The sequence below is a fragment of the Ochotona curzoniae genome, unplaced genomic scaffold, assembly GCF_017591425.1.
Source record: "Ochotona curzoniae isolate NIBS_2020 unplaced genomic scaffold, NIBS_Ocur_1.0 scaffold_2587, whole genome shotgun sequence".
Classification (NCBI taxonomy): Eukaryota; Metazoa; Chordata; class Mammalia; order Lagomorpha; family Ochotonidae; genus Ochotona; species Ochotona curzoniae.
Window position 1 is genome coordinate 24,539,255 of NW_024467096.1, and position 13,929 is coordinate 24,553,183.

General features: G+C 37.3%; 1 protein-coding gene across 1 annotated transcript in view; it reads right to left on the bottom strand.

Moving 5' to 3' along the window:
* NAALADL2 (N-acetylated alpha-linked acidic dipeptidase like 2) overlaps window positions 1–13,929 on the bottom strand; it is a 630,278-nt gene that overhangs the window by 285,215 nt on the left and 331,134 nt on the right. Inside the window, exons 7-8 of the mRNA XM_041002590.1 lie at window positions 5,319–5,411; window positions 1,808–2,013 (exon numbers count right to left, since the gene is read on the bottom strand). Of these exons, the coding sequence (XP_040858524.1) occupies window positions 1,808–2,013; window positions 5,319–5,411 (299 nt within the window). The remainder of the gene's footprint in view (window positions 1–1,807; window positions 2,014–5,318; window positions 5,412–13,929) is intronic.

The following is a 13,929-nucleotide window of genomic DNA, read 5'->3' on the forward strand; positions in this document are numbered from 1 at the left end:
ATTTTGAATGTGACCAATGGGGAGGCAATTGGAAGACTGCAATATAGCAAATATTTGGAATTTGGAAGAATCTTCAAGATATTTTCTTAATATGTACCTTGTTGCTATAAAATAAGAAGCAGTATTTCATTATTTCTGAAATGATAAAAGAAATCCAGAAATATATGTACTACATAATTTTTAATAGAAGTTTGAGAAATTATCCATTTTGTTTAAAAATTTGTCACTTTCAAAAGGTTTTTTAAGCAGTAAAATTTCTTCATTTGAAGTAGCTCATTGAATACGAAACATTAACAATATTCATTTACATACAGAAAAGCATACTAGTTTGCAGTGTACAAATTTGCTGAAGTTTATAGTAAAACTTTTACCTTGAGGCATTTCATTTTACATTTTTTATATCATTCTGAGATTTTCAATTGTATTTATTAGAGCTTTACCTTCTCCTGAGTGTTGAAATTAAAATGCACCCAGACAATTTCTCTGGATATAGAATACATCCCTCAAAGCTAAGATTGTGAAAAAATATCAAAATGATTTTGTCTTCCTAGGTGGGTGCTGGGTTCCTGAGCCCCAGGAGTGGGGAATTTGGCAGGGTTTGGATCACCTGACCCAGGTCTGTATTCTTGAGACCCAAGCGTGGAAGATTTGGTGGGACTTAGGTCACTTGGCTTGCGTCCTGAAGCCTAACTGCAAGGTGGATGTCAAGTTCATGAGCCCCAGGGGTGGAGCATCCAGTGGGGCTTGGGTTGCCTGACCAGCATCCTGGGGTCCACCTACCAGGTGGGTGCTGGGTTTGTGAGCCACAGGGGTGGGGGATCCAGCAATGCTTTTGACACCTGGCCCAGGTATTTGGACTCACCTGCAAGAACATATCCTGCCTAATGAAAAAGGTGAAGCAGTGGACACAGGTCCTGTTGTGAAAGGAGAGTATGGCAGCACGTTTGGTGCTGTAGCAGAAAAAAGGAGAACAGAACACACTGGACAACTACCCCAAACAAAGGATGACAGTAAAAAAAAATCTCAGTGAATGGAGCCAATGGACACTGGGAGGGTGACATCATCCTTGGATTGGTGAAATTGGCAGCAATTCAGAACTATCCAAGTACTTGGCTAGAACTCTCAGAATATGCACACATTGAGACTCTGGGTTGATATGAGATGGCATTTCTCATTCCTAGGTTCTGAGACATGTGGAAAGTCATGAGTGGTTTCCCCTTTGTTTCTTCCCTTGCCCCAGGAACAATAAGAAGAAATAGTAAATTTGGAAGCAATGAGTTCACCCAATTTTCCCTAAACCTCAATCTTTTCCATCCTAATCAACCATGTAATAATTATTTTAAAAATAAAGCTTATATAAACAAAGATATAGTATTTTTTATGTCTTTGTGTTGTGTATGTAGCTATGTAAAGAAGAAGGGATAAGTGGTGAAAGAACAGACTGGAATAAAGAGAGGAATCCAATCTCTATGCCTTATTTGTGAAATTGCATGGAAACATCAAAAACACTCATCGGCTCCTTTCCTTTCTAGTGCCTCTCAAGCTATATCTTTGCAAAATCAAAGACTATTGGGGATTTTATCAGAATTTGTGGTCTGACAATATGCATATGTGTTGTAGGTTACACACAAATCATCATGGTCCAACTCTAACTCTTCATTTTTACAGGTAAGCTTAGCAAGTCAACAAATACACAACTCTATTTGAGAAATGTATCACTGTCCGTGGCTTAAACAATTTTATACCATCTACAAGCAAAAAAAAAAAAAAGAAGATGTTATAATTGATGTATGTACATATTATTTACCTCTCCCCATTCATATGAACCAATACTTCCAAAAGCTGTTCCTCCCCAGGAGCAGAAAACAATTGTTCGGTCTGGCCTCCACCCTCTCTTAACTCTTAACATTAGAGCCCGGATGAATGCTGTGATTATTGCAGTACTACTGGCCCATTCTTGTCCATTGTAGCCGCTCATTGAATCATGGTGGCTGCCTACTAGGATATATCGGTCTGAAAACAAGAAAACAAACCATTAGAGTAAAATATAAACCTTAACAATAACTTTAATGACATTTCCATAATCCTATTCCACAACTGAGTTACAATTAAGCAAAATTGTTCTAATAATTAAGACTAATTTAACATTTTTCTCCCACTGTCTTAATTCACACATTTGTGTATATCAAAGCAGAGGCAGCTGCTGAACCAATTATAAATCCAAAGCTTGAATCTGTATTACTGTCCTTCGCAACATGAATATTAATTAATGAAGTATACAAAGATGCCACAATGAAACAGTATCTACCATTTTTCTGATATCATACTGGGAGATGTCAACATTGTGAGAATGCTGAGTAAATCTGAATGAACCATTAATACATTTAAGGAAGATGTTATTCAGCAATTTTAATTATTAAATAATATCAAGTATATGTGGATTTTGCAGTAACCAACGTATTACACGATTGTTTCCAACCTATCATTTTTAATCCTCTTCCTTTCTCTGAAGAGAAAAATAATGTTCAACAATGCAAAACTACTTCAAACATTGACTTTATTTTTGTTTACCCTGCAATCACCTACAGCTCATTAGACACACTCTCAGAAAGGTTCCTGTGTGACGCAAGACGGTAGTTGCTGTGTTGTACATAATTATAGTCAGTAACAGATCTGTCTGATGTGCTTTCAGAGTGTCCTTTTTTGCTGTTGTCTGTAAATGCTACTGGTAATAACAGAGACGATTTGATGAGGTGCCACATACATCATGTAAAATGTTCTCTTCATTGAGTTTCATTTCATAGGTAGATATTATATGAGATGGCTAACTGTAAAAAGCCTGAAGCCCACATTTGTAACTCACTAGTTGGAAGGCTTAGCTATATTTGTATGGCTTAGTTTCATCAACTCTAAAACAGAACTAAACAGCATAGATAACGTTTGGATGGTTTGAGTTTTGACTGAGTTAAGACAGGTAAGGCAGTTCAAACCATGCCCGATTCAAGGTAGGTTTACATGTGTGTGCAATAAATGAAACACCCCTTAACTGCATGACCTGAAGGTACTACACCATAGAGAAAACCCATCTTAGTTCTTCACACTAAGGTTTTAGAACCAGCAATGAATCAGATCTTTCTACATTTTGTAAGATTCAATTAATAGTATATAGGCTCGGTCTGCAAATGTTTAAAGTGTGGTTAACATTTCATTGATCTCCCAGAATTGTTGGTAAGCTTTGCTTGAGCTTGTCTGTACACAAATACATCATATTTAAAAGACCTAATAGTAAAATATGGTTGTTCCTAATTTTAAGACTCAGTAAAGAAAAAATCATCTAATTAAATGTCCCATATGTTTGTGCAGAATTAAAATAAGCAAAGGTTGAGAAGCTTTAGATATATCCACTAAAGAATACTAACTATAAGGTTGATCTTACTAACTCTAAGGGTTTGTTTTTGTAGTTTGAGTTTCCTTTACCTTAAAGCTAATTTTGTACAGACATTTTTTAATAACAATAACCTGCAAAGGCAACAATGATGATAAATAAGCTAGTGTTTAATTACAATTCTTATGATATAAATGTATTGAAATGATATAAATGAAATAGTAACAGTGTCTCAATTTATTTCTGTCCTGTATTTAAAGATACTGTAGTAAGAGATTGTTCAATACTGTTGCTGTAAGAAAATCAGAGAGAGCAAATATCTTTCACAAATATTGTAATAATTGGCTGTGGAGAAGGTGGAATGATATGAAACTAAATTTTAAAATTCTGTTATCAATTAGGTCAATTTGAGAAAAGTCATGGAGGAAAGTAATTGTCTATGGGAAACTGAGTAAATGTCTTAATGAAATGAAAAGAATTGGCATAACTCTTAATATAGAAGCTACTGCACACTACACTATAAAGGTGGCATCCCCAATAATTTGTGATTACTGATACTTATTAATAATATATGTGTCAGTTATCTTCATGATTTATTCTACATATCACTTCAATATTCCATCAGTAGTTCATAACTAAGCATAAAATATTTAAAATCCAGCCAGTGATTTGCTTTATTAAGCATATCCCAAAATGTAAACCAATGCTAAGTTTAGAAATAAATGTCAGTGAACCAAGAGTTGGAAGTTACACAGTGATTCACTATTTGAAAACCAGTATATGGAGTTAATAATCTTATAATATACATTTAATAATTATACATTTATATCTACATTAAATGAATGTTTAATATTAATTCAATCCCTCTCTCTCTCTCTCTCTCTCTCTCTCTCTCTATTTGAGACAGACACACACAGATATTCTACCCACCGGTCCACTCCCCAGATTCCTGCCATAATCAGGTATGGGCTGTGTCAAAGCTGAGAACCCAGAGATCAACCAGCTCTCCCATATCAGTGGCACAGGCCCAGTTTTTTTTTTTTCTTAATTTTATTTTAAACCTTATGATACAATTCTGTAGGCTCTAGGATTTCCCTTGCTCCCTCTCCAAACTCTCTCCCCACCCAATGATTTCCACCATATTTTTACAGTAGTGTAGTGCTTCATAAGTTGTCTTAAGTCCATCATTCTGGGACCTAACTTCTTGTGCCACCTCTTGCTGACTATGAGGGTGAATATTAATAGGAAGTTCAAAGAAAGGTTGGGATGAGATTCATACCCAGGGTTTCCAACAGTATGCAAAAATTCCAAGTGGCTTTCATGAACAACTGCATCAAAAACACATCAACACAACTAAAATAGTTTCTGATTTATAAATGCATTGATAAAAAATGTTAATTATGTTAAAGTAAAAGAAAAAAAACACATGGCTTTGTTTTTGTTTTTGTTTTTTGTTTTTGGTGCTTTCCAGTCTAAAACCTACACTCTGATTCTCCCTAAGACAAACCTTTGCACTAAACAATCTTAGCTTTTATGCTTCTGATCCAGCTTCCTGTTAAAGCAAAAGGGAGGGCAGAAGTGGACAGCCCAATGGGCTGTTCCTCTTACCCACATCAGAGATCAGATAGAATCTCAGCTCCTAGCTTTGCTCTCGTCAAGCAAGGGTTACTACAATAGTGTGGCGAGTGAACTGGCAGGACTCACTGTTTCTCTGCCTTTCCAATAAACCAGTGAATACAAGTTAAAAAAAAAAGACATGGTAGAAAAGAGAAGAGAAACCTTATTTTTAGTTCTACATTTATTCTCTTGAGATGGTATGAATGCCAAGTTACAACGGAATTAGAATAATTAACAATGTTATTAAATTTATATATAAAATTTCTCTATGAGTTTCTCCTGAAAGTGTGGGTCATGAATATTTCACCCTACTTACCTGGAGAAGTGAGACCTTTCACATATCCAACAACGTTTGTAACAGCCTTGAATTTTGTGACTGTCTGCACTTGCATGCGGATTGTTCTTATTTCTGGAAAAAGAAATGAAAGGTTCTTGTTTCTTCATATTCTGTGGCATTTTTTCCTAAAACATTGGAGATTCATTATCCAATATATCAGTAAGTGAGTTCTAAAATCAATGCGTTTTTTTCCCCCAGATAACCAAAGTTACTCTTTTGCCAAATGCTTATTCATTTTGTACAGACTGCTATACAACACGCATGTCATCAACTTTCTATCATTCTTCAAACAACCTGTTTAATGTCATGCTTCCACAAATCCTAAGAAAACTTTGTAATTACTAATATCAGATTCAGACTCATGAAAGTTAAAGCCTTAGGGGCAGATGATGGTGCAACAGGTTAAGCAACCGACTAGGATGTCTGCATCCTTCTCTAAGTATCTGAGATCAAGTCCCTCTTAGGCTTCCCATTTAGCTCCTTGCTAAAGTACCTGAGAAAGAATTAAATAACACATCTACTTAGGGCATTACTCATGTGAACCACCCTTCTGTAAAGCAATATTACTATTCATAGCAATCTCAACAGCAATCCTGTACAATGGAAATTATCCTACAGCCATAATTCAGCTATTTGCAAAATCATCTGCAATCTATTACAGTGATTACAGAAAACATAAATATGCCAAAAACCAGAGTGATTTAGAAAATCATGATAAAATGTGTGGTTGTTAAAAACATAATTATACACATGCATGTATATATGTATGTATATGTACATATAAATACACGCATATATATGTAGAAGCAAGCATGCACTGAAGATGAAGAGTATAACAAAGACAGAAAAGCATGAAGACTGATCTGGGTAAAATGTGAGTGTTTATGGAGAAATTTTGAAAATTAGTAATTTATAATTGAATTTGTAATAACAAATTGAAAACAGACACTGCATTAAGCATTCTTTTTTTATCTGCTGGGACCACATATGTTCTAAAGATACCTAAGATTGGGTCAGAAGCAGTGGTCTAGAGGCTAAAATCTTGCTTTGAATTCACCAGGGTACCATATGGGTGCCAGCTCTATTCCTGCTAGCCTCATTTCCCATCCAGCTCCCCGCTTGCAGCCTGGGAGAGGAATTTGAAGATGGCCCAAAGCTTTGGAACCCTGCACCTATGTGGAAGACCCAGAAGAAGCTCTGGGCTCCTGCTTCAGATTGGGTCAGCTCCAGCCTTTTTGGCTAATTAAGCAGTGAATCAATGGACGGAAGATCTTCCTCTGCCTTTCCTCCTCTCTGTATATTTGACTTTGCAATAAAGATAAATAAATCTTTAAAAAAATAGATTTTTCTGAAGATAATTGCCATTCAATATTCAAACTGGCAAGGAGATAGAAGTCAAGACAAGTACTACAGAGTGAAGCAAAGAGGAAAAAGGACAGCTTGGTGCAATATATGATATTATTTAAATGTTTTTTGCAATTTAAGATGCTGTTGAATCAACTGACAAAAATTGAATGAGGTCTATGAATTCACAGTAATAATATATCAGTAACTTCTGATTATACTGGTTATTGTTTTATCAGAATATCTTTTGCTGATGAACTCAGATGTCTGGAGTTTTCTCTTGAGTAGATAAAGAACAATATTGGTTCTACTATTCTTATAACTGTTCCATAAATGTTGATTTATTTCAAAATTAAAATGTTACTATTGAAATTAGAAATTCTAGCATAGGGCATCAAAAGGTCTGTGTGTGTGTGTGTGTGTGTGTGTGTGTGTGTGTGTGTGTGTGTGTGTGTGTGTACTTTTTCTTAAACACTCCATTTGCAGCTCACAATCACCAAGTGGTTTTTGTCTTTCATGTTACAAGGATGAATGACAGCTTTGAATATGACATGAAAAGTTCAACTGATTTCAAGATGACAAAAACGTATTTCACTCAGAGAACATTTGTATTCGAAAGTGTGAGGAATATCAGAACTGGGAAACATGAAAGTGCTTCCTTCCCTCTAGTCCTTAATTTTATCATTTTAGAGAAAAAAAAAATCTGCCACCAAATATCATGTTCTAGGGATAATTCTGTCTTGCATTTTTCTTGCTATAATTAAGGCTCAACTGGGTCTCAGGCTTCTCCGCTGACAGCTAATAAAGTTTTGTCTCCAACTTAATCTTGGTAAGTATATAGAAAGTGTGGGAACCATTCCAACCTTATTCAGACACATCTGAGGAATTAACTCCCACTTCTTCTGAGTTACATCTCTATTAGAGAAGCTTTTATTGGATTCCTGGACATATTCCTAGGGTTCCTAATTTGTACTTAATAGTCCAACTCGGTTTATGGAGTGTCTCTCATGGCCACATGACTGTAAGACTGGCTTTCCTCTAGGGTCGGGGCAACTAATTCATCTGTTGCTTTTTTAATTTCCCTGTGTCACAGAGAAAATGGACTCAGCTATGGTATCTGCTATCATCTTTGCTTAATGCCAAATTTTTAAATATAAACTCATCCTAGATTCTATATTGTGATAATTTAAACATTTTCAAGGCAATATATCCCTTGAATCTTGTCTTCCACAAACATATGCACACATTGACATCAATATGTGAATAGTCTCAGGTAGGTTTATATTGATCAAAAATGCCAAATTTACTTAAATTTTATTCCTTTTAATTATTGAATTTATGTAAAAAAAATTTTTAATTTTTATAAACATGAACCGAACCTTATCTCCACTCATTGAAAAATAATGTTTGTTCTCTTCAACATGTGGTAATTTGAGTGATAGTTCTTATGCCTCCAGAAAATTTTTCTACAAGTGACAAATCAGAAAATTATCAGACTAATCACTCTGTATTCACTGAGCTGCATATTTCCACTTGTTCATTGTTATCTATTTTCTACCTTTCACATTCCTTCATCTCAGAAGGATAACCACTATGAACTCTATCTGGCTCCCTTATTCTTTGGCTTCATGGTTTCAGGTTTGAGTTTAGTCAATGGAAGACCCCCACAAATGACCATCAGGTTGAGAATGTGAGATGCTCGATCATACAGTCTCCATTAAGGTTTTGCCATTTCCTGTACCTACACCCTTGCCTAGAAAGTGTAGCAATCACTTTTCCTTTATTCCTCCCTTTAGCTGTCTTTACCTTTTATGTAGGCCTTTGAACAATCTCCCTTGAATGCTCAGTTTAGCATATTTATGATGTGTTGAAAGCAATGTGATCTCCATGTCAATCAATCCAAGTGGAATCATTAATGGTCCACATATTTTGGGGGGTGGGAGTGGGGGATGAATGAAGAGAGAAACAGGACAATTTCTTCAATTGTAAAATAGTGATTTTGTATGTCAGACTAACTCTCCCCTGAAAATAATATATGATGTCAAGCAAACTGCACAGGAAATATTGTTAACAGCAACTAACAGCAAGAAACTAAGGAATCACTAGGTCTAAATTTAAGTTATGAGCAAATAAAGAAAATGATGAGGTTGTTTTCAATGTGGAGTTATCTCCTGAAACTAGAGTCTTCAAGCTTGATAGCTACAAAGGATGTAACTGTCAGGCAACAAAATCATCGTCCTGCCCATCTGGAAAGGATAAGAAAGAATGCAAAACTTATTTATAACTTCTAGAATAGTAGAGGGAAACATACAATGACAAAAAATGTATAAACCTAAAGAGAAAATAATGTCATGTAAGCAGGAAACAAAATGAAAAATTGTCAGCATAAATACACAACGATCACATTAAAAGTAATGGGCTATATGTTTCAGAGAAAAGATCAGATTTATTTAAAAGGAAAATAATTTCGCATTAATGAGATATATACAACAGACAAAGATACAAAGTTGAAAGTAAAAAGGATATAGCATAAAGATATTAATCCAAAAAACAGTGTAGCCAAGTTTATGACACAATTGAACATATTTAAGACAAGCAAGCAAAACCAAAATAGTATCACTTCATATGATAAGCAGGTAAACTAGTCGGGAAAATTTGACACATCCAAGTACCTAAGACATAACTCCAAAATGCATAAGGCAAAAATGGACAGAACCATCAAGAATAAATGCACAAATCTACACATCCAATGATGGAGACTTTAACACTGATAAAATATGTTTGACCATCTGGATTGTGGAACTTAGTGCAAATACACAGAATCAGCTGAGGCTAAGATCACTTTTGAATGAAACTCCAAAACAATTATCATTTATGAAACACATGGCATTTGTGTTGAATTTTAAGAGCTGGGACTATACTGGAGTTTTGCAACTTATGCAACAAAAATGCAAGAAATCTTTGGATAATGTTGAAAAGAATATTAATAGAAAATATTGGACACACAAAGAGAATAGTAAGATATAGAACTAGAAAGGGATTAAGAAATTTCTAGGAGTTTCTAAACTAGTAATTAACAATGTTGACCAATTGTGAAAAATAGATCATTGAAATATGATTAATTACAGACTTGGAGAGGGACCCAGTGATGTGCAAGTTGCTAAGTAGCTGTCATTGACTCAGGTGCTTTGGGCTGAGTTTCCACCTACTGGCCTCTGCCTTGGATCAGCTTTTTTTGTTTTTTTTTAACCGTCATATTCTCAGAATAAATCATTGGATGTGAGCATTCCCTGACTTTTTCTTTCCCTCCCTCCCTTTCTCTCTCTCTATCTCTCTTTCTATGTCTCTTCCTCTCTTTACCTCCCACCCAACCTTTCTCAAATAATACAAATTAAGTTGAATTAAATAAATAAAAGTATAAATTTGTATGTGGTTCAATGGATTTAATCACAAGCATAAACTCCAAAATTTAGCAGATTTCTGTAATTTAAATGAAATTAAATTCCTGTAATTTCAAAAGAACAACAGGCACTTGAAAAATAATATGAAAAGAATACATGATGCTATGTAAAATGGACGAGAAACATTTGAAAGTTTGGGAAACATTTGTCAAAATGATTTTACTTACCAATAAATTTCTCAGATTTTAAAGGAAGCATAAAAATATAGATATTCCTAAAGTCTAGGCTATTGAAAAAGAAAGCAGGAAATGGGAGAAGTTCTTGACGAATGACAGATCTGTGTCACCCTCAGGAAGTCCTGCCTGTACTCCCCAGGATACAGAGAAATAACTCGACTTTCTGTGGACGTTGGACAGTAAGTTTCCCATCTGTGCACACAGTGTTTAAGATCCTTGATGCTCAGTCCTTCAAAGCGGATTCTGAAGCTTTGTTTCTTTTGTCAGAGGACTTCAATGTCACAGCTCATGAATGCTGATCTTTAGTTCTCTAGCTTGGTCCGTTAGAAGCTTCCAGCTTAGTGTCTGAGGTTCACTGGGCAAGTGACTATTGAAAGGCTGTAAAATCTGGGTGCCATTTTGCATAATTGACTCCCAATATCTAGCTTGTGTGTATCCTTATTCTGTTCAGTCTTTCTGAAACCAATCTAGATAACTGATTTTTTAAAAAATTCTTTGGGGCAGGGAAGTGATGGGGAATAAAAAATAGGCAACATTTCCAAATGTGGTTTATAAACACTTAGAAGTGTATGAATTTTTTTTAAATACCCATTTCTTCTGGAAGTTTTTCTCCATGTTGATGGCTGGGTACTAATAAATTTTATCCTGTCCTGAAACAACCTTGCTGTCACTTTGCCTTTCTTAGGCCTACTTATAGATGATTTCTTGGGATATGGTTAAGTGGTCTTGTTATTCGTTATGCTGATACTTAAAGGAGGCCACATCATGTAAGATCCATACTACCTCATTATCTTCTAAGACAAGCATATAGAAATATAGATAGATGACCATAGATAATCGATACATTTTTAACAGGCATAGTGTAATGTACTATTGGAAATTTTCACATGTAGCAAATTCAAGACTACATTGAACAAATTGATTTTCTATGTAAGACAAAATACTGCTGGACTCAACTGAGCTAGATTTTCTTATTAGTGATTTTTTTTTTGAGGCACTTAAATATACTCGGTCAATAAAGAGTTGCATAATAATTCAAAGATAATGTATTCAATATTATATCTAAGTCAATATATAGTTTTGAATCTTAAACCATATTAAAATGTATTGTGATTCTAATCAATCAAGCAATACATTTCTGTTATAGATAAATAAGATAGACATATAATAGATATATATCTGAAGATAGCTATTGCAAATTTACTTAAGTAAAATTTGACATTTTCTGATGAATTTTATGCAAAATAGTCTTTTTAAAATGAAAGTGATGCATCAAACATGCTAAAATGTTTTTAAATTAATTCATTCATATTTTATTCTTAATTTGTTTAATCGGTGTTTGGGAGATTCTCTTGTCTTTCCCACATATTTATAAATTTCTTTTTCTTTTTTTTTAATGGGGATTCTTGAAGGAGAGAGGGGCTTTGCAAGGGTCTAGGATATTAAGCGTTCCCTGACTCTGTCTTGTCTGGGTGAGAACCTGCAGGAAAGTTCTCCATTGGTTGTTAGGCAATGACTGGGTAATTCTTCTTTCTTTTTTCTTTTTTTTAAGATTTATTTTCTTTTTATTGGAAAGGCAGATATACAGAGAGGAGAGAGAGGAAGATCTTCCGTCCAATGATTCACTCCCCAGGTGGCCGCAATGGCTGGAGCTGAGCCAATCCGAAGCCAGGAGCCTCTTCCGGGTCTCCCACGTGGATGCATGGTCCCCAGGCTTTGGGCCGTCCTCAACTGCTTTCCCGGGCCACAGGCAGGGAGCTGAATGGGAAGTGGGGCTGCCGGGATTAGAACCAACACTCATATGGGATCCTGGGCATGCAAGGCGAGGACCTTAACCACTGCGCCATTGCGCCAGGCCCTATTTATAAATTTCAACCACAAGCTTTGGTAACTATTTTAAATTATTATATTTGTGTTTTGATTATATGAATGGTCCCCCTTCATTCCTGTCCTGGCGACTTTCTGGGCTGGGGTAGTTGGCAGCCTGTGGGATTTCTGTGAGGGCCTGTGAATGCAGGCTTGAGGAGGGAGAGGGCTGATGATAGAACACCAGTGGGCATGTGGGGTTGTGGAACTCGCCTCTAGGCAGGTAGAGTGAATCTGGGAATTTCCTCGTATGCTTGATCCTGGATGGGGAGGGGGAAGGGAGAATCCCAGGTCAGCAGATTGCCCTGGTGTGCTGGTGGATCAGGCCTAGATAACTTCAGTGGGCCTGAATCTTGGGTGTGTGAAGGGACAAGGCACCAGGATAGCACATGTGCTAGGAGCTTGAGACTCTGATTGGTGGAGACAGATTTGGATCAGCACATCACCTGCTGGGCTTCCAAAGGCTGGGCTGAAGAACCCATGCACTTCTAAGCACAAGGATTGTGCATTGGACAGGGAAAGAAACAAAGGGATATGGTGCAGGGAGGACCACTGTGGGAGATTTTTGAAGGTTAGGAAGGACTCCTGAAGGACTCCAAACCACAGGCCACTGTACTTGCAGTTAAGTGAGGGGACTGAGACCTGGTGTTTTGGAGGGGAGAGCCTGGAAGACCTTTATTGGTCAGAATGATGGACTAGCCCACATGGAAGACCTGAGCTGGGCATTTTAGCATGGATCATTGCTGATTACCACATGCCAGCCCACACAAAAGCTATGGCTGGAGGCCTGTTTGGGAATGCCAGATCCCAGCATCTGACAGTGAGTGTCAGATCAGAGAGCAGGTCACAGTAGCCTGCGTCATGATACTAACCAGAACACAAGAGAACCAAGTCTAACCCTGTGGAATAACAAGTCCTGCTGGTTGGCTTAAGAGTTGGGATGGTGACAGGCTGAGCTAGGCATGACCATGGAACCTGCCAACATTCACAGACACTTGGGTTGGGAATAGGCTTGGTAGGTCCAGACTGCAGCACCTGCATGTGCACTTTCAAACAGGGTGTGGGGCAAGCTGGGCCACAAAATCCACCAGCCCATACCAAGGCTGAGAAGGAAGGAGCAGGCTATGCCAGGTAAGGGTCTAGCACATGCTGGTGTGCATGAGATCTGGGTCTGGGAGTGAACCTAACAGGAGAACTTGGGAAACTCCCCTGATGGGCCATATCTCCCAGTGGTGAGCATATGGTTCAGGCCTGGGTGTTGGACAGGCTAGGCAAGGTAGCCTCATCTGCTGCAAGTGTGTGGTTTAGTTTTGGAAGGGGGTAGACCAGATAGACCAAAACAAACTTTAGCCCACTGGTGAGTGTAGAAACCAAGATGGAGTGTAACTCACGCCAGGCTGAGCTATCACACTTACTGGTTTACATGAGCCAGAGATGGGAGCAGGCTAAGCAGAGCTAGGATATAGCACCTGCCAGCAAGAGTTGGGACTGGGGGCTGGTTGGGTGCGGCCAGGCTGCAGCATCTAAAGGCAAAGTCCAAAAGAGGGGACAACCTATGCAAGCTGGGTCAGAGAAAACACTGCCATACGCAAGATCTGTCTGGGAATAGGCCTGGTCAGGGAGCTAATGGGATGTCCTGGCTGGGTTGTGATTCTCACTGGTGAATATGAGGGCCACGATGGGGTCTGCTAACTGGTCTGTACGTGGTTGCAGTGTTCCTCAGCACAAGTGTGGATTGGGTGT